This window comes from Cuculus canorus, chromosome 7 (genome assembly GCF_017976375.1).
Source record: "Cuculus canorus isolate bCucCan1 chromosome 7, bCucCan1.pri, whole genome shotgun sequence".
NCBI lineage: Eukaryota > Metazoa > Chordata > Aves > Cuculiformes > Cuculidae > Cuculus > Cuculus canorus.
This window is the reverse complement of record NC_071407.1, coordinates 1,172,366-1,196,004: the sequence shown is the minus strand read 5'-3', so window position 1 is coordinate 1,196,004 and position 23,639 is coordinate 1,172,366. Positions and strand designations below refer to the sequence as shown.

Below are 23,639 nucleotides of genomic sequence, written 5' to 3'. Positions count from 1 at the left end.
AGAACATACGGTGCCAGGAATTTAAACTCAAGGAACCTGCTATGATGGCATTCTTGTCACTGAGATGTTTTACCATTAGTATCTCCCAACGTTAGGTACTGAGAGGTCGGGACTGTTCCCGTTCAGTGGTTGACTGACGAGATGCACAGACTTGTGGGATCACAGGGCTTGTACTCTACAGTGCTTTTTGTTATAAAAACAGTTTGAGCTTTGTAAACTCCCATTGCACGCTTCAAATTTTTGTTTTTAACAAAAAAGGTAAGAGATTGCCTCTAGGGATGGGTTGTTTTTTTTTTTAAAGAGCAAACATTTTAATGATGGTCACCATCTTCCTGACACAAGCCCTGCTTTTCAAAAGCTGCCCAAATCCAGAAGAATTTTAACACGGGATGTTATTGCAATGTAAATGCAAGCGTGCCATTCATTAGAATTAACTACAATTCATTAGAATTATATAATGCAACCAAAATTATACACATGGTTTATTGAATTAACTCATGGAAACTGTAAAATACAGCATTAGGACAAACTAATTATGTTTTTAATTTTTAAATGAAGGTGTTGTTGAGCGTAGATTTTGCTTTTATTTCCGTGCAGGAAGGTATGTGCTCTTTTCCATTGTGCTGTGTTTTATCTGCCTGCCTCTGAATCAGCTGCTGGGTGACCATGGATTGGGAAGCGGTGCTGGTTGTTCTCTCCAGTGTAATTCAGAGATTAGAAGTAGACAAGCAATAAAGATTTGCATTTTTATTAGGGTTTAGATTTAGGGTTCTTTATAAATCTTCCTGCCTTAGGCTTTACCTTCGAAAGTAAAATGAGATGCAGTCGGCGCGGATCTTTAGCGGGGACAGTAAGTTCTGCGGCTGAGTGCTAGATCGAGGCAGACAAGAGGTCCCTGGAGCAAGGGAAATCCCAGGAAGAGCAGAACAGGGGATTCCCAGAACGTGGAGAAGTGGTGGCTGCCCCATCCCTGGAGGTGTTCCGTGCCAGACTGAATGGGCCTTGGAGCAACCTGATCCAGCTGGAAATGTCCCTGGGGGTGGAACTGGATGGGCTTGGAGGTCCCTTCCAACCCAAACCATTCTGTGGTAACAACCCAGTAAGCTGGGCTGTTGTCTCGCCCATTGTTCAATGAGCATAGAGGTATTTTATGTATCTTTTTGTCTTTAGTGACACCGCATCAGTCGTTCTTAGTTAAGAATCAGGTGCTAAATGTTAAAAAATAGAAATTACTTCATTTCTCAACAGCTTTTGAAATCTTTTTGCATACATTAAAGGAAACTTCTATCAGCATTACCAATTACTGAAAAATGTGTTTCTGTGATAAGAGAACATGACAGAGGACAGTTATCTGTGCACTGAAAGCCCTCACAAATTGTCCTAATGTTCCGGCCCTTGGGGCAGGATCCTCAGCAAGTAGATAACACTGAAATTTTTCGTTGTATATATCTCTCTCTGTATATTCTCTTTCTGATACCTAGAAAATATTGAGCAGAAGGGGAACGGCTGTTGTAAATGAGAAGAGATCTCATTTACTTCTGCAGAAATAATTTCCTGGCACATATTTAATATCTCTTTTTGTTTCTGTTGCAGAACTGGAATATGGCAACTCATACGAAATAGAATATATGGAGAAGATAGGCTCCTCTGTGCCTGTGAGTTCTCACTCCCATTTCCATTCATTTGCATTCCCTTGTCATAATATATGATCCTGATAAGGCCACCAGCCTCACTACCCCTTAAATTAATTATAATGGGCCTCAGCAGATTTGCAAACCAGTTCCTTTAAATTGGCGTAACTGGGGTAAATCGCATGTGCTTTGTTCTCCTCTGTCCTGTAGAACTTGTTCCATTTTCTTATTTTAGTTTTCGACTAACATCATAGTAATTCTTTCTGGAATTAAAAGCAGATCAGTGTTTGCAGCTGAGTACAGAGCTGTCTACAGCAACTGTTGACTAATTTTGAGGAACTGAGATTGCAACTTTAAAGAAAATGGAAGGAATCAACAGCAAATACAGAATCAGAAATGTGGAGTGCAGTACTGTGTGTTATCAGTTGTTTTGCCCTACTTCTATCTAATTCTTGGAACTGATGGCTGGACTAGAGCCAATGGGCTGTATCCATGGGGGAAGGGTGGAAAATCAAGCATGTAAGTCAGGTGCTTAAACTGTGGAGAAGCTTGACAGGAACAACAATCTGATGAACCGCAGAGTGGGAGAAGAAGAGCCATTACAAAGAGTGAACTGTTTAGGTTTTTCTCCTTTAGCGGTTCCTTAAAGGGCTCATCTCCGTGTCAGTTAGCATAGACTCTGCTACCGCCCTGCGTTAGTAGTTGTCTGTCAAGTCATTTGGGCACTTCAGGCTTCAGCGACCTGAATTAGCTTTAATGGAGAGCGGTTGAGTTGCTTAATGAGCCTTTCTTCTCCTGTCGCCAGCAGGATGATAGCACCCCAAAGAAACAATCTTTGTACCTAATGTTTGATGCACAGCAGGAGAGCCCGGTCAAATCGCCTCCCGTCAGGCTGTCGGATTCCACAACGCCGTGCTCGGGGTAGGTCACCGCAAGCAGATTCAGCGGTGGGAAAGGATGGCTGGGAACTGGGTTACCATCATGGCACGTACACAGGCAGTTCCTCCTCGCGCTGCCTCTGAGTTGCCGACTTGTTTGTTTAAAAATAGATTCCCATCTGTGTACACATATAATTGGGAATAGAGAGCAAAGATAGAGAAGGTTTAGAATAGGACAGAATAAGGACATGTATTTCTCCTTCGTATTTGTCCTAAATAGAGTCACGGTGGCAACGGTTTCACTAGACAATGCCTTTCTACTTATGTTTTTCCCTCATATCCTGAGGTCACTTTCATGTCAATCTAGAAATCTCCTGACTGCAACTTTCCCTTGGTATTTCCTAGATATATTTTCTGAACAAGGAGTCTCGTTCATAAGAACAGGATGTGGGGGTTGTGTTTACTTCCCAAAATGTTGCTTGTTAAGGACATCTGTTCTTGTTGGTAAGAGTTGTTTGTTGGGAGAGATGTAGGTCAGAGTGAGAAAGGGAGGGGAAAGGCCAATGAGGGATATCTGCGAGATGTGCATAGCATTTCTGATGGAGCTGCCTGTGTTTAGATGATTGGTGCATTGCTTCGGAAGGATATTGCAAAGTCGTAGGAGGTAGAAAGATTAAAGTTGAGTTGAAACAATGTGTGTGTATATACACACAAGCACATAAAAGTAATTGTTTAGTTGTTACCAGAAGCAGAATCCTAAGGACCTCCCGCTCCACCCTGAAAGCCTCTACACAATCTCTTTCCAGGTCGAGTTTTGAAGACCCTGAAGCCCAGCAGTCATCTGGAATGAAGATACAACATCCAGCTTCCCGAGTCCTAGCTGCCAGCCAGGAGGCACACTTACAGTCGCCTGACAAGTCAAAGCAGAAAGACCTAGAACCAATGACCCTCGGAACAACTCCGGAGGCTATTGAAATAGTAAGTGATTTGTGATAAGAGTTTGGGAACTTTCTCACAGAAATTTCTCATGGCATGTAAGAAGTAGCAAAGGTGAACCTTGAAAGCAGAGTGGAAGTCAACCTGGAACTTAAAGATCTTGGTCGTAGCATGTGGTAGGACCCAAAGGAGGGAGGGAGGTTGATGGCACTTATGGAATTCAGAAGAGTTTTCTGCATTCTTACTGTAGCTTAAGGTGTTCTAGCAATAACATATTCCAAGTTGATACCTTGCAGTGCTGCTTTTTTCACACAGGCCTTTTTGCACTGTGCTTTAATCCAATATTTGAAGAAATATTTTCTATGTGAAATAAAGGCATAGAGGCAAGATTTCTTCTGGTGTGGGATCTGTTGAAATTCCAGAATTTTGTTGGTAAAGACCAGGTGCACTTTCACATTTTCATATGAACTGTGAACACTTGTTGCCCTCTGATAATGTAAAATTAACTTTTTTGGGTATTAGAACTCATTCTTGCTTCCAGTTAAATCAGTGGTTCCTTTAGGTTGGATTTGAATGAGTGGGAAGCCCATCCTTGATCCCGGCTTGCACTGCATCCAGACTTTAGAACATTGGTTCTCAAATTCATGAAGGTTCCCTCAAGACCTCCACTTTTCCAGGCGAACTTGTTTCATGAATGCCTGGAGCATGAGGCATGCTAAGCTGTATGACGATATATTTACTGAGGTGTCAAAACAAGAAGCAGTTCGCCTAATACTGGGCCTAATTTCTGTTAACGATGCTGTTTATACCGTCTTACAAAACATTTTTAATGAGCTTGAGTACTTTTCTCTCTGCAGGGAGTCTTGGGTACTCAGATCCTGGTGGTCTTGGCTTTGCCAGTCTGATTCTGTCCGCCCTCATGTTGTGTACTTACTCTCATCACATTGTAATTCTGAGCATAACTCCGTGTATCCCCCGTAAGCCACAAAAGGCTTTGTAAAGACTGCAAAGAGAATCTCATTGAGGTTCCCCTCTGTTTTGGCGGTCTTCAAAGCTTTTGGTCTGTCTTGGAGATGCCTGAACTGAACAGAAGCTGTTGTGTGAACAAAGCTGGTGACAACTGTTCAACAACTCTTGCAGAAGTATCGAGAGTGGCTGTGGTCCATAGATTGAGAGCCAGTGCTTTAGAGATCCTGATATTCCTTACTGCTTGGTAGTCTAGGGCAGTTTGCTCAGTTAGGAAGAGTTCTTGATGTTTGTCTAAACATAATCTTCAGCAGGGCATGGAATTGCCAGGAATCAAAGAAGTGCAGACACACGTGTGTTTCTTTTGTCCTAAACTACTTGGGCAAAACCTCTGTTGTTCACTCTCTATCCTCCTTACCCTTCAGGCATCTCCTGAAGACTCCTTTGTCTCTGCTGATGCTCTTCTCAATAGGATATCTAAGAAAACCTCCCTGTGTGATCAGCCTGAGTACCTAGATCCTGACTTAGCCGAAAAGAACCCCCACGTATTTGCTCAGAAACTTCAGGTTTGTAGCAGCATTATGAATGTTGCTTTTCTTTAAGTCTGGGCACAGGTAGAGGCAAGTTTTGCCTCAGCTGAACGGGTGGGGGGAAGGAGGGGAGGGGGAAAAGAAGCAAAATAATTATTTGATTCTTTCCCAATTTGGCCTTTCAGGAGCTTAAGGAACAGAGGTATTTTAATTAAGTTCATGTAATACATAAATTTAAATTTCATCGGCACTTTCAGCTGTCCCGTACCGCTGTCCTGTAGGTTTTGCCTAAGTCTTTATCAAGCAAATCTTTTAAGCTCAAGCACAGGACTTCGTGTGTGGAGAGTTGTTTTGACACCTGGCCTTAGCAAATCTGTATGCGTAGATTAATTTTCAGAGATTTGGGCCCCAGTTCTGTCACAATGAAGATTAGACTTTGTGTTTTCTGGTAATCTATGTAATGCAGAATTGGGCACAGCTTCTTCTAGGAAAATTAAATTGCTCTGCAGGCTGGTTTGGTGTGTTAGGACATAGCTTCTAGAATATTTATAGTGAAATTTTAAACCAGCAAAGGAATTGAGAGTGCCAGCTGGCATAAATTCATGGATAATGGAAGTAAAAGGAGAGGAGTCTGTGAAAACCAGCTTTGACTTTAGAAAACATCTATTTTACCCAAAGCATCATCCATACTTACTGTCTAAAAAATTGTCTATACAGCTGCCTCAAAACTGACCGAAACCCGGAGTTTAGTATCATTGTTGTAGCCGTGAAAGGTACATGGGATGTCTTTGTCACCCAGGAATTGACGGAGTTATACATTAAAATATAACCTTCCATTTTTGAATGCGTTAAACGTTTTGGTGATGTTCTTAATTCACTTTTTTCTGTGGATTGCTCACAACCACACACTTGACAGGAGGAGTTAGAGTTTGCTGCCATGACGATAGAAGCGCTGAAGTTAGCCAGGCAGATTACCATGTCTTCTTTCTGCTCCGAGGTATCTGGTTTGTACTGCCATGTGTGTGTGAGTGTGGGCAGACTAAGAACCTGAGTGCTGCTTGATCTTTAACAAGGTAACCGAGGCTCTCAGAGTGCAGTGCAGAGCCGTGCGCACCTTGGTGTGACACTGACGAGCATGCTGAAAGCAGTGCTGCGCACAAACGCTGTCACCCGCTCCACTTGCAGAGTTCTGCTACGTCCCAGTTAACAAAAGGCAAATCTGAAGGCAAAGAAGTCTTCACATTCAAGAACCCTGAGGCTTTGAGCAACCTGATCCAGAGGGGGTTGTCTGTGGCCGGGGAGTTGGAACTGACTGAGCCCGAAGGTCCCTTCCAACACAAACTACTCCATGATTCTAAGCAGATGTACCTTTCTATTCTATAATCCAAGTGGCTGTTTGTCTACAGCAAGATTTGTCCTCAAATATTTGATGGCAAAACAATACCAGACCTCTTATAAAGATGCTGTAGGTATGGAGCATTTTGCCTTTTGTTGGTAGTGTCAGCTTGAAATCAGACACCTTGACCCTCAGAGTTCAGAGGTGAGAAATTCAATCAACCCTGCCTTCAGGCATCTGATGAAAGGGACTACAGCAGGTTGAGAAGGGCTGTAGAGCTCCTGAGGAAAAAAGGCCTCCCAACACAATGCGTCTTTCTTCTTAAAGATCTAAACCTCTTTTTTATTGCCACTTCCATGTTGTGCTGGGTAGCTCTGCCCTGGGGTCATGCGTTGTACTGCTTTGGGGATGCGTGTGGTCCTCACGGTGTTTGGAATGGGACCGCAAAGCTCACTCTGATGTGCTGAGTTTGATGGTTCCCCAGTTGCACAGCCAGTTCATGATGCCCTTCACGGTGCTTTTAACCAAAAAGTCAAGCCAGAAATGTCAGTAGCTTTCTTGGGAGGTGGTGTCAGCTGGGCGGATGCAGGGATGGCAGGGTCCTGCTGCAGGGAGATGCTTTATTCCATACAAGGAGAAAGTGCTTCTGCCCTGTGCTGCTCCAGTGCCCTTCCTCTTCTTATACTGCCCATTAGTAAGGCAGTGGGAAGTATTTTGCCTGGTCGTGTATCATCTTGAGGTCTTTCTATCATAACAACATTTGGGCTGATTATAGGGTAGGATTTCTCAGTGCTTTAAAGATCAGTCATAAAGTAGCTGGTTCGTAAAAGTACGGATTTTTTTCCTAGATTAACTGTACTTCTATGGAAAAATAATGGTTATGTTTGATTTATTTTACTTACCTTAAATAGCCCATGAGCCAGCTGTTTCCATGGTGCACACAGAGTTATTGAAGTAAACTCATTCCTTGCCGATTTAGGAGTGCTTTAAAGCATGTGGCTACAATCTTTTATCTAATCAAGAAAAACGTGCTGGTTTCAGTAGAAACCAAGGTTAACCCTTCCTGTTGGAGTGCTCACCCGTGTGTGACTGTCCCCTGGTGCCATTGCCCTCAGTGGCAGATGTCAGAAGTGGGGTCCTCTCCAGATCCTCTTTGCCTCCTTATTGTCTCTCTGCCTCCATCTCTGCCAGCACTTTACTGTGCGAGGCGGCAGTCGGGCTCTCCAGCACCAGGAAACCCTCGAGATGAAACACGTGGTCGTACCTAGATGCTCTTCACAGGTTATACAAACCCTCCTCCTAGACACCTGCAGTTCTGCTGCCGGCCAGCAGTCAGAAGCTCAGAAATGGGGCTGGTTTAGACTGAAAAGAGGTTGGTGTGTTTGTGAATTCTTGTGTGTTACCAAGGGGAGATTCCGAGGTGCATAGTGTGTGTTTGATTATGTGGAGTTATATTTTAAAGATGCTTTTAAACATCATCGAAGCATTTTCTTTTGTCTCGAACGAGTTTATGAACCTCTTAGAAACGGAGAATGGATTTCATGTGGTTGTTTAGAAGATGCCATTAATCTGTTTAACAGAGATAGCAAAGCGATAAGCAGGGATCAAGAGAGAAAAATAAGCAAAACTCCACCCTCTGGCAGAGAATCGGTAGTGTTTTGGTGCTCACAAAGCCCGATGCTGGTCAAGGCGTAGGAATGCTTTTAGCTGTGTACCGTGGGTGTCAGGTTAGGCCGGGAAGGACTTTTGTCCTTGCATAACTCTACTATCTCCGTGGGAGGTTGCTGATGTTAAATTAGCCTGTGATGACAGCCCGTGTGACCTCCAGTGACTGATGGCCTGGATTAGGTATAATAGGATCCACCAGGCAACTGCCGTGACTTAAATTTGGGCTCTAGCTGGCAGAGTTCTCTTCTGGTTGGCTGGCCTGAGCGCCCTTCTTAATGTTGTATAATTACATTTAACATTTGCTAAACCATTACAGGGTGGGTAACGAGAGTAGGGTGCTAAACACAGACACAAGCACTTGTTAGGGCAACTTAGCTCACCTTAAACACAGAAGACACTCGCGATCAGTCTTTTAGCACTAGGGCTGAGAATAAGGGCATGTAGTTTGTTGTCCTTAGGCTGAGGGAAGTGATTTGGCTACTCCCAAACTCCAACAGCAGCAGGACCAGTCGTCTGGTTTTACATCACCAAAGGTGTCAGTCTTCCAGCGTTGAGATGAATTAGCGCTTCTCTATTAGACAGGCTGCGTTACGGTGGCCTGTGACCATGGTTTTATAGGCACAACACCAACAGGAAGCTGATAGGGTTTGTGTCTACCACACTGCAGATGCTGCAGTGGTGGAGAGTTGATGGACTTCTTTCCAAGGAGAAGAGAACCAGAAAGGAAAGGCATTGGCGTGGATGGAGTTGTTGTGTCACAGCTTCAGGGGACTCTCCTGGGGAGGAATACAGCCTTCAAATAGGGACACTGTTCTAGTAGAACTTCACAGGCTGAGACTTTATGCTTGGGTTTTACTTGCTTTTCACTATATTTGCCATCACAAGGAGCTCTTGCTTTGCCTCCGCTGACCTGTCTGCACACCCATCGACTTCTTAAAAGCGCGGGTCGTTCGATAATCACCCGAGCGGTATTGGAGTGCTTGTAAAGTACAAGCTCATTTTCAGCAGGGTGAAATACAAATCCCTCTAAACAGTACGATAAAAAATAGTTTTCATTTTCATTTTAGTCCCTTCCCCTCTCCCTTCCCCTCTCCCTTCCCCTCTCCCTTCCCCTCTCCCGTCCCCTCTCCCTCGCCCTCTCCCTTCCCGCAGCGGGGTAGCTGCAGCTGGTTAATCCACAGGCACAGAATCCCATTCTGGTCAGAGATCTGATTCCTGCAAAAGCTGCTGGGAAGAGCAGGGGATGGGTGTCGGGCTCTCAAACATTTACACGGGGATTGCAGTGACCTACATTTAGTAGTGATTCCCCTGCAGACTCTAATCTTTCTGCATGAGGTTCAGTGACTCTCAAATCCCTCTGCTGATTATTACCCCAATTAACTGATTACCTCCTCCACAGTTTGGTGCTGAACTTCAGGCACCAACAATTACTTCGGGTAATGCTGTTATCCTGTTGGTCAGGTTACATTCTGTGCTCGGGTTAGGAATGTGTGGGGCAGCGGGTAACAGATTCTGAACTGCGCGTCGCTTTAGAGCCGTATAAAACTGAAATAAAGCCATGAAGGGTGGACCGATGGCTTCTGCCAAAGAGAGAACCTGGCGGCCTGGTTGTGACTCGAGTGAGGGTTTCCAGAGTTAGGGCTATACATGTCAGACCACTGCCTCAAGCATTTCTGTTCAATGGTTGAATTCTAAGAGATTTTATGATAGTTTCTTTTAATATTTAAGTTGTTTTGCTTATAATTATTACTGTTCTTTTGTACAACTTAACCAAATTCAAGGCAGTACTAGAAAAAACATAATTATATCAGTGATGCGGTGAGCACTATATAAAAAAATGCACAACTATGTATTAAATGCTTTAAATGTTCTTTTTTCCTAAAAATTTTCCTCATCCTAGCAGCTATTTTGACACCTGTTTTTGTATGAGCTTACAGAAATTTGTTTCTTTTGCCCCAATTAACATTTTTCCGGCGACCTCTTCATGAGATGCAGCAAATGAAGCTGCAGGAGGCTTTCAAAATACGATACATACAGTTTGATGGATTGATCTTCAGGATGGCCTTTCCTAGATCTTATGATCTAGTAGCTCTTCTCTTATGCAGTGCGTGAGCAGGTCCCTGGCCAGGGCGAAGCCCACCTCACCCCGTGGTGCTCCCGAGATGGGGCTCTCCTGGGATGCTCTGGGCAGGGCAGGGACAGGTTCTCAGCCCGGGAAGTGGAGGTGCTCTGGCTCCAGATCATCCCAAGGACAGTGCCTGGGCAGTGTCGGCGTGAGGGTCCAGCACCACACAGGTGGAGAGGATCCCTTGGCTCTGCTCTGGAGCCTGGGAACATAACAGAGCTCACGGAGATGCCTCTTACCATTAACTTGCTACCCTGTTTGATTTCTGTGAGGGTTTCAGCTTAAAAAAATAGTTTATTTTCATTTTTTGTGACATTTTGATTCTCCAGCCTGTTCTAGTCCAGCATTATAAGGAGGCAGTGTTTTGGGGATGGCTGTGCCATCTGTGCTGTCTGTCCCTGTTCTCCTTTTCCCAGTAATCCTGCTTCCTTTGGCAGTTCCAGGCGTGTTTAACAGCGGAGCGGAACATCAAACCCCAGCAGTAGGGAGAGGGATCTGCTGCAGGAGAAACGGCGCAGGGGGAGGTGCTCTGGTAGAGCAGCTCAGGAATGGCAGCGTAGAAATCCAGACCGGAGTTCTGCTACGCATATTTTGTTTAGCATTTTCCTGACTGTCTTTTATGATCTCCTTGATCGTAATGTGGTGTAACTGGAATTGTTCGTGCCTAGAGTGGTGTTTGCGAGCCACGGCATCTCGGCGTCACGGCCCCTTCTCTGCTCTGCCTCGTTTCCCGTGCTGCTCTCCTCCCAAGTGAACCTGTGCCGCTGACATGAGCAAAACTGGCAGCTGCAAATAAAACCTCATTTAACTCACTAATCGCATGCTAAATACCCGTGGGGCAGCAGCGTCCCCTGGGTATTCTACGATGCTATGATTCTGTGTGACATTCACAGCCGTTATAGCAGACTGTTTATGACGGACACGGCATACTGGGGGGTCAGACCTGAGAACGCGAGGTGTCCTCGTGCTCCTGGCTTTTTGATCTGCTCTTATGGAAGCAGAATTCCCCTTAACAAGCTCTCTGCCTTCAATTCGAATTTCCTTTGCTGATGTGAAGTCCTTCTGGATGTTTTGATGAAATTTCTGCATCAGAAAGTAATAAATTTTCTAATATAGAACCGTAAAATATTGGTGGCAAAGTGCTGTCTTTATTTTCTCTCTGTAAGGGTACTATGGCTCTCCTGGCGCTTACTATGGGTCTTAAATATACATTTTATGATTGCTAAATTCAAAGTTCCTTATCAGTTACCCCTGTGATGATTTAGTCGTGCCTCTGGCCCTCGCTCAGGACCCTGGTGCCTAGCACTGCACCCAGACACCATGTGTTAAACACGTAATTAATGGTTCGTTTCTTTGTATTTAAAAACAACAAACACACAGAGAGAACCTGCTATCCCAGCAGATGTTTCCATCTCTAAAAGTGCGCTGTACTCCCGGATCGGCACCTCGGATGCAGATGGCACCGCGGCTCTTCTCTACCCCCAGCAGGATTTGGACTCTGCCCTGCGACTCGCCAGAGCAGAGGTAATTTTCTTCAGAATTTGGAAAAGGAAATGTGTGCCCCTTGTGGTTTCTTGCTTTGCTGTTTTCTGCCGAATGATTCATATTATGAACTCTTGTTCTATTCTCAAAACCACCCTCAGCCACGCTAAAGCCCCACCAGCGGCTGCCAAAATAAAACATGCTGCACTCTAAGTTTTACTTGTTTTGACCTAAGTGAAAAGCAGACATTATGGAAAATAAAGCTTTGTTGTTTTTAACCTCAGGTGTACTCTGAGCATCTGGACATTGCAATGTCATTATATAAAAATTGCAAGATGCCAGAAACAGGAATAAAATTATGTGTTTTACAAAGCTGCGTGTAATATTGGTCTGGGGAATAACCATTAAAAAAATGGGTACAATCTAGTGTGAGAGTTCCAGATTTTATGATGGATTGAGTGAATGAAAGGACCACAAAGAACATTGTCCTTTGTGTGTAAAATTGTGTGGACAGCCAGCCCTAAGTATGCGTGCAGCAGCGGTGGAACCCGCTTCGAGGATGGACTGAGCTCCAAACCCGCGTACAGAGGTGTTTCAGGTGCGGCACCAGGTCAGAGCAGACACAGGGTGGTGTCGTATTGTATTGTTTGAGAAGTGTCCTTGTTGTGATCAGGAATGAAACACGAAACAAGACTTTGCATCCACTTTCTGAAGTTGGTTGTTTTGTTCAATATTTAAGTACGGTTTCACATCTGAACTTTTCAAATTGCGGTCTGAAAAAGAAAAAAATCCCTGGGGATGTTTGCGTTTGAACCCATTGTGCCCTTGAAAACAATGCCTCTGTTAATTAGGATTTTGTAATAAATCGATTATTATACAGGTATTTAATTTCCTCTTTATTGGGTCATTTGCTTTCTTTGCTTCAGATTGTGGCCAAGGAAAGAGAAGTGTCTGAGTGGAAAGAGAAATATGAAGAAAGCAGAAGGGAAGTGATGGAGATGAGGTGGGTTATTCACTTGTCACTAACCGCACCGACCGAGTCTTTTTTCAGGCTGGGGGTGGTACGCACAGTACCGTGATTGTACAACTGTTCTGGTTAGCTGAGTTTGGGGTGTTATTTTTAACTGCAGGCTTTGGATGGATCCTAAACTGGTCCTTTGTCTTCACTTGTCATGATAGGCACCCCTTTTCAGGGTCATCACGGAAAACTTCTGTGGTGCTAATCTCATTTACATCCTCAGAAAACTGAGATAAGAGAGGTCTTAATCTAAGTTAATGTAAAGGAAGCGTTGCCTGCACTTCGTGCTGTGGGTTCCATGTGGATTGTGTAGCACTGTGCCCGTTGCCTGAGCGAATGCGTCTGCGGGGCTGGCAGGGGCATGCGTGTGCTGATTGGAAATTCACTCTCCACAAATAGTTTTGCTCGCAGAAGAAAGTGTGTGAAGGTTTGCAGGTAGGTGTGAGAAGTACAGGCTCCCTCCTTTTGTTGAAAAATGTTTCTTAACAGTAGAAAACAAAATCCCAGTTGCCAGTAGAAAAACAGGAACCACTGTGGCTTCTGAGTGCTGACCCCCAAGGGAATTCTACACCCTTTTCTTTGAACTGAGCTGATTTGGTCATTGCTGCACACAGAGCTTGATGTCAGTTATTATGGATTTTGCTGCTCTTTTTGAGAGCTGACAGAGGGACTCTGAGCTCTGCACTTCATCCTGGTTGTACCCGTTCTGTTTCTCCTTGCGAACTGCCTCTATTGCACTCAGTATCTGTGTGCTGGGACATAACTGGTTTGACTTGGCTGAGAATGCCCTGCCTTGACTGCACATCGCTCTGAATCTGAGAAAGTCATCAACTGCAAACCAGACTGAATTAGGAATATTTCATGGAGCATTTAAAGCCTGTTATTTTTAACCTTCAAACGTACAGAAAAACCATCCTTTCCCTTAACTGATAAATGAAAGGGAACTGTCAGATTATTTTAGCATCTTTCTTTAAATGAGACTGCATTTTCTTCACAATCACTTCTGTTCCAGCACCAGCTTCTTCCCAGAATTAAATGTCTCAGTGATTTAAAGCCAAAGCCAATGAGCTGTGTCAAGTGATGACCTGCATATGCAATTCCTGCTTAAATCCAGGAGAAATGTACTTAGGGAGCAAGGGTAGAAGAGAACTGCGGTGCAGAGCTCTGCAAACGCTGCCGTGGATGCCAGGAGTCACACATGGCAGATTTGAATAGCGGAGCGCAGGGCTCTGAGCCAAAGAATCTTGAGAGCAGAGTCTGCAGAAGGCAAGGGCAGACGCTTTATTTCTTGCAGAAAACCATCTCCCAGGGCCCAGCTGAGTTCTCTCGCCTCACTTGCACTCGGCTTTGGAAAGGAAACAAAACCTGGCGTAGCCCACAGATGCATAAAGAGGCAAAGTGGCAGAGGGGCTGCTGCAAGCAGTCCAACCGAGGGAGCAGAGCAAGGCGGGGGCAGCGTTAGGGGTTGTGTAAGGGGTGGCTCAGCGCTCAGCCCACGCTCGAGTGCCGAACACGGTCTGTTCTCTGGAAGCCGCCTGGCTGCACGCGCCTGCCGGCCGCAAACGAACACTGGCAGAAGCTGCTTGTTCCTTAATGAGAGCAGAGCAGAGAGGGACCCAGAGCGGCAGGCGCGCTGTGCGTCTCTGCCTTCATCTCCCTCACAATCATTTGCTTGTGTGTCTATACCCTCAATAAAATTTGGTTTGAAAGAACCGTATTATCTAAAGCCGAATTTTCCACAGGACACAGGGGTGAAAAAACCCAATACGATGCACAAAGTGATAAAATATGCATACGTGCATGAAAAAAGATTTCTCTTGGAAGATTAAATGTTGAAACTGTCCATGTGTGGTAGATGAGGGATGCGGCAATTAGATATGACATGATAAGCAAGGAGTGAAGGGATTATCTGGAGCTGCAAGCACAAAACCATTGCTTCCCCCAAGAGGAGGAGCAAAGCTCTGCTATCCAAGTCCCAGGCTCCATTTGGGATTCAGATTTGAGGCAGCTGCCACTGGAGTTACTGCTTTAGCTCTTCAGGGGCGCCACACATTTCTCCTTTCCTTACTGACTTTTGTCTTTGGATTTTCTCACATCTTTTCTGTGACCTCACTGGCTGCAGCAGACCTCAGAAAGGGGGCAAGTGAAAGTGAGCTTAGACTTCAAGAGAGACCCTATTCGAACACCAATTCTGAATATCCACTTCAGATGAAGTGTGGGGTAATTTTGTTTTTCGTAGGCAGTCCTACGTGGCTCATGAATCGAAGCACAGATCAAGCTAGTCTCATTTCATTAGCTTTATTTGGCTCTGGAAAGGGAGGGATCATCTTTCTAAATCACATTTAATCTGCTTATTTTGGCTAACCTCTTTTCGAGAAGGAAATTCAAAGCCTACCGTGAGTATATGAAATAAGAGTCTTAAAAAGCAACATTTTTACCACCTCCGATTCAAAAAAAAAGATTTGGGAAGCAGGACAGGATGGACTTTGTGCTGCATCATTGAATATTTAGGTCTTGTTCTCTTAAGTGAGAATGGAACATTTTGTCGCATTTGGAGAGAGGAAGATTAGACACATTTTGAGCGAGGGCCAGCTGTACTCTGGTTAGGTTTGCTTGCTACCAGTTATAACTTTATTTAAGATTTACATTAAAAATAAGCAAACACAAACACGGAGAAGTGGGGAGAAAGTGACAGAAAAAACAGACTCTCTGTAACTCTAGAATTAGACCGGTGTGGGTTCATTTATACTTAAATCATGATTGATGCTGTACTTTGGGTGTGTTTCAAGCAACAGAGCTTGCTTCAGAGCAATCCCTTTTCCCCTCACCTGTACTGATTTGCATAGAGAATTAAAGATTGGCTGCAATGTTTACCCTGTCAGTTTTATGTCTTACGCGGGCAATAAGGGGCACATAAAAGCTGAAGGCATTCTGTATCTCTTCTAAAATGCCATAGTTCAGTAACTGAATAGCAGCATTGTTTAAGTAAGCATTAGCAATTATGATGTTTGCCAAAAGCTTTTCTTTTTCTCTCCCTCTTATAGGAAAATAGTTTCAGAATACGAGAAGACGATTGCTCAGATGATAGGTAGGTGTCTCTGCTCTGAAAGATGCTATCCTCCACTCTTGAGTTTCTGAAGCCTGGTTTCAGGCTGGGGGCTTCATTTTGATGCTGGCTGCGTCTGCTGGCGCTGCTGGGAGTTGTGAACGCATCTGAGGACACGGTGCATGCTGGCAGGCTGCGAGGAAAAGCGAGGGCTTCGTTGCACAGAAAGCAGCCCCCGAGGCAGCCCAGGTGACACGGCAAGGTCAGGGCTTGTTCTTCTGCATCAAAGCAAACTGTCCCACAGGAAACATGTTAAATGCTTTGCCCAGAGTCCATGAGTAGCTCCAGTAGAGACTTCCAGTGACCTAGAAGCCCTTTAGTCATCTGCTCCCGGCTGTTTAACGAGAGATACCAAACTTAGCTCTCTACAGCAACAGGGATTATCTGGGCTAAGTGCATTGGGCAGACCAAAACCTGGATTAACTCCAATCCCAGTTGAGAGATTATGAACGCCAATCCACCTCCCCCCGTTATTTACTGACACAGGGGTCTCCTTTTGCCTCTCAATAATTAGAAATCGCCTTTGTTACCAGCGTGCCCTATAAATGAAAAATGCTACAGGCGGTACCATTTCAAAACCAGTGGTTGCAGGACTTGTTGGCGCAGGTCTGGCCCCTGGGATGTGATTTTAAAGCCTCACATAAGATTTCCAAAGCTCTTTTTCTCAGTCTGCCTATAGAAAGTGCCAGCGGCTCGTGCTCCTCTGCACGGCTTCAGCCTGAGCTGTCTCAGCTGAGCAGGGTGGTGGGTTCTCCACTGCCAAAAGCGCTGGGAAGAGTGGGAAAAGCCGCGGTGGCTGCTGAGGAAGCAGGACCGAGCTTCTCTAGACAAGCTGGGGTAAAGCAGCAGAGAGCTGTGAAACACAGTTAAAAGCCATTAGGAGCGGCCTTGGCGTTAGATGTGGAGGAGATGCAGGAGGGTTAACCCAGCGGGTGATGCCTGTGAGCAGGGGCGGTAGGAGCCCAGCCTGTGTTTATTGCAAAGAGAAAGACAGACGTTATTCCTCTTACTCCCCCTGAGAGAACCGGCACAGAGCACAGTGTGCTGGGGACACAGCGGGCACACCTGCATCTTTCTAAGGGCTTTGTGATGGGGAAGGACTTCTACAGCTGTCAATAGTCATGTTCTCCTGCCCCTCTTAAACCTGGCAGTCCCTTCGTAGACAGTCCCTATGGGGTGACCCCCAACGATTTGGGGTCTTCTAAATTTTCGGGGGGGGTTGTGGGTTTTTTTTCGTTTTATTAATGAATGCTGAAGTCGTGTTTACACCCCTTTATAGACAATTTGCCTCTTTTCCCAAAGAGAGCAGGAGGAAGGAGTTCAGTCTCTGGTGCTTTTGCTGCCCTCCTGCATTCCTCAGCCATCGGGAGACGCCCCAGCGCCCTTTCAAGTGAAGGGGAAAATGGGCCTATAAGTAAATAATTAAACAAACAAATGTTATCATAATTAAATAATAAATTATGCAGTAATTAATAATATATAATACTAATATACCTGGCTTCACTCTCCGTGGTGCCTCTGTTGCCTTTTCTGTGTAGAGCTGAGTGAGTTTCCCTGCCTGCTGATGTAACGTCTGTCATGCTCATCACTCAAGTGTTAAAATAGGAGTGTGTAAAGAACTGAATTATTTTGCTTTACACTAAGCACACCCTGGTGTGGCTTCGTCCCCGAACCCGGCTATTCATGCTTACAAACAGGGGCCCTGTCCTTTCCCCACGCGTACACGTAGAGTTTGCAGCAGGAGTTTCTTTTTGATAACAAATTCAGATTATATTTTTAAGAAACAGATTTTTTTCTTTAAAACAAACCAGATTGTGAGAGGGCAGGGCAACCAGGAGGTACAGAACAGGGGTCCTGGGGCAAAGGCACAGCCCTGGCTTGAGCGGTGAATTCTGCAATTGCCGTCTCCTTTTGTTACAAAGCAGTTGAGGATAAGGAGAGCATGGGGGCACTGACCGCCGAGGGAATAGAAAGATCTTTACTCTTCAAATATGGAGTATCAGTCAGAGTCTTTCCAATTATCTACGGCAAGTTTTTATGAGCTATGCCTATAAATAATGTAATTTACTGTCCATTTGCAAAGGAGCTGAAACCACAACAGCGACACAGAAAGCACGTGTTAATTAGAGCAGTGTGTAAATCCTACAGCATGCTAATACGTTAAATGCAGGGCTTCCTCTCCCTGCATTTAATGGAGTTTTTGATCTAATTGTCCCGCTTTGTTGTGTCATTTGTCATAAATTACTGTCCCTTTTGATAAAGGAAGTCGCTCATCCCAATGCCGCTGTGCTGTTTGCATCTACTTCACTGAACTGTTACCCCATTAATGCCTTGTTGCTAAAGCAAAACAGCCTTTGAACAAAAGAAATGCCTCTGCTGTTCCTGTTTGTGAGTTAACCCCTCTGAGCTATTTACACAGCCCTGTTAGGAAGGCATTATGAGTGAACCAATTTCCCAGAGCCCTTTCATGAATATTCAGTGTGGTTGATGGCTCCTGCTCAGCTTTTTGTAGGTTTTCATGTGTCGGTAGAATGAATATCGAACATATTCCATCCTAACAATATATGATTCTAAACGTTTGCCTACACTGAAAATGTACATTGCAAGCAGTAATTGCCTTGGATTTTGAGGGCTGTGGCACGTCAAGTTTTGCTGTCACGTTCACACAGAACCCAACAGTGCCCAAGTTGTCTTATGCAATCAGCGCCGTGCCAGGCTCTGTACGGCCAGAGCTCACGAGCTGTCAGCGTAAAGATCCCCGTTAGTGTCTCTTTCATATTTTTTACTGATGCTTTATCTGTTTTTTCTTTTTTTCTTGCTCTCGCCTTGGCCCCTACCACATTGTTGTCTCTGTTGAGGAGGGAGGAGAGAAAGAGCAGGCTTCCCAGGCTGCACGTGCTCCTGCTTTGCCGGCTGGTGCCCGAGTTGTGCAGCTCACGACTGTGGCACTGGCAGCCGCAGGGAGCGGAGCCTGCGTACCCCGATGTTCACCACACCCACCCTACACGCACCTGATCGCAGCCATCCTCAGCTCCCCAGAATCCCTGCTGTGGGTTTCCTTTTTAGCGATGGATTTCAAATGTTGGGTTTTTTCTGTTTAACATGTATTTTATTCTTGTACATTTAAATAGATGATAAAATTCTCATAAAGAAAAACAAACAGATGTTATGCTCTGTGCATTACAGGTTGTTGCATTACTTATGTTCTGCTTTCCTAACAATTCCTGATTTTCTATTTTGCTTCCATTTTTGTTGCTTCTTGCTATTTGCTTGCAAAAAACAAAACAGGCAAGCCTGGTAAGTAAAGCTTTTCACCAACTTTCACACTGGCATTTTGCATATTTTAGTTCCTTTTGCTTTTGTTCTCGGTTTGCTGCATTCCCATTGAGTGATGGAAGTGATGCTGAGCCGAGCCTGACCGCGGATCTGCCGTGGTGGTGCTCTGGTTCTGTCCATGTGGGTAGTGTTGGTCCTCAGCAGGCTGTTATTGTTGGTGGGCAGTATGTGTTGCAGACATGGAAGCCATTTAATTAGAATATTTTAATCACATAACCTCATAAATATCTTTAAAAGTAAGTTTCTGTAGCTGCTTAGCTAAGATTGGACTGGCACTGATATCAGCGTGGTGCAGCTGAGCAGCTTTTTCATTAAACCAAGTCATAGTTTTAGAAAATATCACCTAGATCACCCCTCCAGCCGGGTGCCACTCTCTTTTCCGTACTATTTTATCGCTTAAACGTACCTTAGCTATTATCTGAGATTGTCAGATCCTAAAGCTCACTGGAAACTCTCCCTCTTCTCACTGTATGCGTCGCTCCCTTCCCCAGTATAAGTTCTCCCCTTGGAGTCTAACGAGGTCTCAGCTCACTCCATGGACATAGTGGAAGGGAGAGAAGAAAGGGAGCATCACTCGCTGCTGATTCCCCTGTGCAGGCTGGGGCTGAGTGCTTGGGGAGTGGGTCCAGCAGAGGTGAGAGGAGGGCACTGTGATGTGCTGGGTGAGAGCTGGGTGGCTGCGAGGGAATCTGTCACCAATTAATAACTTCCTAGATTGCCCTAGAAACAAAGCAGAAGGAAGTTACTACAATAGTGCAGACAGCAGAAAGAGTCAAGCTGTGACATCAAATACGTGCCAGTGCAGGACGCGATCGTGTCAGTTGATCTCTTCCACCCCAGGGAGCTGAGACGACAGGGGTTTTGCCAAAGAGCAGGATCCTGCCGGCAAGTGTTTTGGCATTAAGCAAGGCAGAGCGTAATCTCCAGCGTAATTAAGCAAATCTTGGGCTGGGACACAACGGGACAGCATCTCACGTTTAGAGAAATAAACAAAGGATGACAGCTTGTTTTCCCATTCTCCTTGATATATTCGTTTAGACATTGCAGGTGATCAGAGCATCTTTAAGAAGGCAAATAGAAAAGAATGTTGATTTTTTATGAAGAATTAAACGTTACCAAACTGATGTGGCATTGCGGGGCTCTGGTTTCTCAGCTCTGCCACCTCAAAGGTGTCTGTTCACCAGGAAAATAAAGGTGTTACAGCTTCCAGTACTGCAAACTCAGTGCGAGTCCTGAGAACTCCTCTTTTTTTTTTTTTAGTCTTCTACATCTCATATTGCAAAATAGCCTCAGGTCAGACTCTGCCCGGCACGCTGCTGTCAGGGGTGGCAGAGGAGCACGGAACATGGCCAACGTGAGCTGGAACACAGCGTGGCACTGTCACTGCTCTTAGACTAGCAGAAAAAGTGGATAAAAGGGTTGAGTGTGGCAAAGGAAGAGATTAGTCTCAGTTCAGGAGTTGGCGCTATCAGCTTTGCCGTTTCAGAGCTGGCCAGCGCTGTGGAATATTGAATTCAGATGAGGACTTCTATTCAAAGGAAAAAGTAAACTCTTGTTTAGTTCTTTATATTTCAAATCTAAAGGCTTAGGTGAGAAGTTGTAGATTCTGAAACGCCCCATGCTTTTTACATGGGAGAACTTCTTACCTCATTTGAGTTTCCATCATGGACAAAGGAAAACAGTAGTACAAAACCACTGGGGTTTGCAGGCTGGTTTTCATTTCAGGATCATTTAAAGTAGCTCTTAAACTATGGACACAAAAATCATATTTTAGGGTATGAAGCAAAAGGTGAAGCATTTAAGAAGACAGTGCCAGACCTTCTCCTCCAGTGTTACGTGGGTATTCCAGTTTATTGCTAGGTCAATTCCCCATACCATTTCTCTTCCACGTGGATTTGGATTCCTGCTCTGTTCTTCCCACCCCCCCTGCCTCAAATTTAATTATACACAGGCGAAGGTTGGAAGCTGTTTTCTGCCAATCAGCATTTAGTCTGTCTAATGTTATTTTTCCTTTCTGACACTTGCCTACAGTAATGCTGAGGACAAGAGTTTGCAAAACAGCGTGTTTCCAAGGGAAGAACTTGAGTTGGATTCCATTAAACAAAGTGCCTTGTTTGTACAGGACTGGAAGAGATGCCAGGAGATGGCAAGCATATAGCAGCAACGGCAAATAACGTATTGCTGGTGCTGGAGATGTGCACAGACATCCTTCCCTTCCGCTCGGCCATCCTCAGGCAAACCAGGGCAATCCCACGCCTGCCTTTTTGTGGGGACAGCTGAGTTCAGAGTGAAATAAATCGTGAGGTCAGAGAGATATTCACAGTTCTCCCCAACATTAAAATATTTAAATATCAGTCTATTTAGCAGACTTTTTCCAAAACAGGATTGTGTCTTTGTATAAAAGTGACTTTTCTGGATCCTGCAAACTTAGTAATGTAGAGGACAGTCTAGGAGAAACTATAGAAGCTGGTGGGATCGGTGTTCTTACTGCTGTCACCCTTTTGATAGTCACTTTTTTCCTCCCCCTCTCTTCTTTCCACCAGAGGATGAACAGAGAGAGAAATCTGTCTCCCACCACACCGTTCAGCAGCTGATAGTGGAGAAGGAGCAAGCTTTGGCGGATCTGAACTCAGTAGAGAAATCACTGGCAGATCTTTTCAGGAGATATGAGAAAATGAAAGAAGTATTGGAGGGGTTTCGGAAGGTGAGTCCTGTTCAACCTCTCTCCTTTAAAGAGCAGAGCTGAGCGCTCGTGTGTCCCAGTACTGCTCACCAGAGGACACGGCTCTGTTTCCAGTTGGACCTGATGTACTACATTAGTGCGGTGGGGGAGGGAGGATGCGAGTGCTCGTTTGTGCTTGCTTTTTGGCTTAAAAAAGATGAAGATTTTGCACCAGAGCAACTTGCTCGCATCTGTGACACCACGATATGAGTAGATGTCACATAACTGTGGGACTTGAGCACTTATTAGGGCTGGCTCTGGACTGAGCGTTCTGTTACAACTGAGGATGTGAATTGCTCTGCTCAGAGGCTGTGTCTGAAGTGGAATCCTCAGCATTCCGCCAAAGGATAGGACGGAATCCTCAGGCAGAGCATTGTGGCCAGGTGTCGGGTGCAAACAGAAGCATTGCAAGGTTTCATGTCTTGTGTAGTACTGCTTCAGATGTGTCCTGTGGGGGTGTCGGGGTCAGACTGCAGCCCTTAAAATACCCGAATGTGCGTCCCGCCAGCGGGTGCCTGTCGTACGCGTCAGTCTCCTGAATTAAACGTGATGTAATCTTTGCATTTAAGAATGAAGAAGTGTTAAAGAAATGTGCGCAGGAGTACTTATCACGAGTAAAGAAGGAAGAACAGAGATACCAAGCACTCAAAATTCACGCGGAGGAAAAACTGGACAGGTAATTGATTGTAGAGATCTCTCTTCAGTTCGTGCTGCTGGAAGGTTGCTGGGGCTGGACTCTGCATCCCAAACCTCCTCCTTCAGCAGGCAGAGCCCAGGCTGCTCTGGGCAGGGGAACGGTAGCCCACAATGGGCATTTCTGTCATGTGCTGGTGTTCCGTCTCCTGACTATGACTAAGCAAACAAAGAATTATTTTCACATTGAAAAGGTCCTGCAAGAGGATCTAAGTGGTATTTATGACACTGGCATAGATGTCTGAGAGAGTCGGGGAGGGAGTGGCACAGACGTTAAGAAAAGCCTTTGCAGCCTCTACTGAGCGAGGGAGGGAGCACGGGAAGTCCGTCTCGGGCTGCTTTCAGAGGCGTGCAGACACTATCCCTGCCCTCACCACCCACCCGTGAACACGCAGTCCATCCTCCAGTACCCACTGGCCTTCCCCGTAGGGAACCCAGTGTGGTAAAAGCTTGTGTTTTTCTAGAGCCAATGCTGAAATTGCACAAGTGAGAGGCAAGGCTCAGCAGGAGCAAGCGGCGTACCAGGCCAGCCTTCGCAAAGAGCAGCTGAAAGTGGACGCCTTGGAAAGAACACTGGAACAAAAGGTAAATGGCAGTTCAGCTCTTTTAATGCAGAACTCAATGGGATGACCCCCTGAGTGACACCTTCTCCTCAGAGTGGCTGCATCCGGCTCTCCTCGAGTGGGGACCACAGCCCGGGTCTGCCCAAGAACTGGTCTTGCTCCTCACGTCCAGCTGGCCCAGCACCTCCCCAGCCCCACGGAGAGCAGCGTTGCCCAAACCCTTAGAGCAGAATCAGCTGTGCGCAATGGGCCGTGTGGGCACGTGGACCCCTCTGCCAGGCCTTGATCCCACCAGGGCTCGTTCCAACACGGTGTGCATCTCTGTATTGAGCAGGGGCCTGGATTGGCTTTGATTCTTGGGTTTACAATCATTCTTGGTTTGGTTTTTCTTCATTTCTTGTTTCTGTTCTCAGTTTCAGCTGCAATTCCAATTCCAGCTGAGGTGCACCCACTGTTAGCACAGACAAAAGGGTTGGACACAGATCTGCGCAGCTTAGGGCAAAGGGACTGCAGGAAATCCCTGCTTATATCTACTCTTCTGTGGCTCAGCAGCGGTGCTCGCTTCCAGCTACAGCTCCTCCTTCCTTAGAGCCCCTGGAAATCAGGGTGGCAATAATGCTATCCAAGGGCAGCCTACGGACAAACGTAC

At 45.4% G+C, this 23,639-nt stretch overlaps 1 protein-coding gene across 11 annotated transcripts in view; it reads left to right on the top strand.

Moving 5' to 3' along the window:
* Window positions 1-23,639, top strand: part of TACC2 (transforming acidic coiled-coil containing protein 2) — a 126,186-nt gene that overhangs the window by 101,705 nt on the left and 842 nt on the right. For 5 of the 11 annotated variants that reach the window (XM_054070796.1, XM_054070791.1, XM_054070785.1 and 2 more), the window contains 11 exons: window positions 1,594-1,655; window positions 2,437-2,552; window positions 3,316-3,487; window positions 4,837-4,977; window positions 5,858-5,938; window positions 11,451-11,594; window positions 12,479-12,555; window positions 15,615-15,658; window positions 21,556-21,716; window positions 22,304-22,410; window positions 22,892-23,012. In XM_054070796.1, coding sequence (XP_053926771.1) covers window positions 1,594-1,655; window positions 2,437-2,552; window positions 3,316-3,487; window positions 4,837-4,977; window positions 5,858-5,938; window positions 11,451-11,594; window positions 12,479-12,555; window positions 15,615-15,658; window positions 21,556-21,716; window positions 22,304-22,410; window positions 22,892-23,012 — 1,226 coding nt within the window. Of the gene's footprint in view, window positions 1-1,593; window positions 1,656-2,436; window positions 2,553-3,315; window positions 3,488-4,836; window positions 4,978-5,857; window positions 5,939-11,450; window positions 11,595-12,478; window positions 12,556-15,614; window positions 15,659-21,555; window positions 21,717-22,303; window positions 22,411-22,891; window positions 23,013-23,639 lie in introns of those variants that run through there. The other 6 variants (XM_054070789.1, XM_054070790.1, XM_054070792.1 and 3 more) reach the window with 4 other exon arrangements.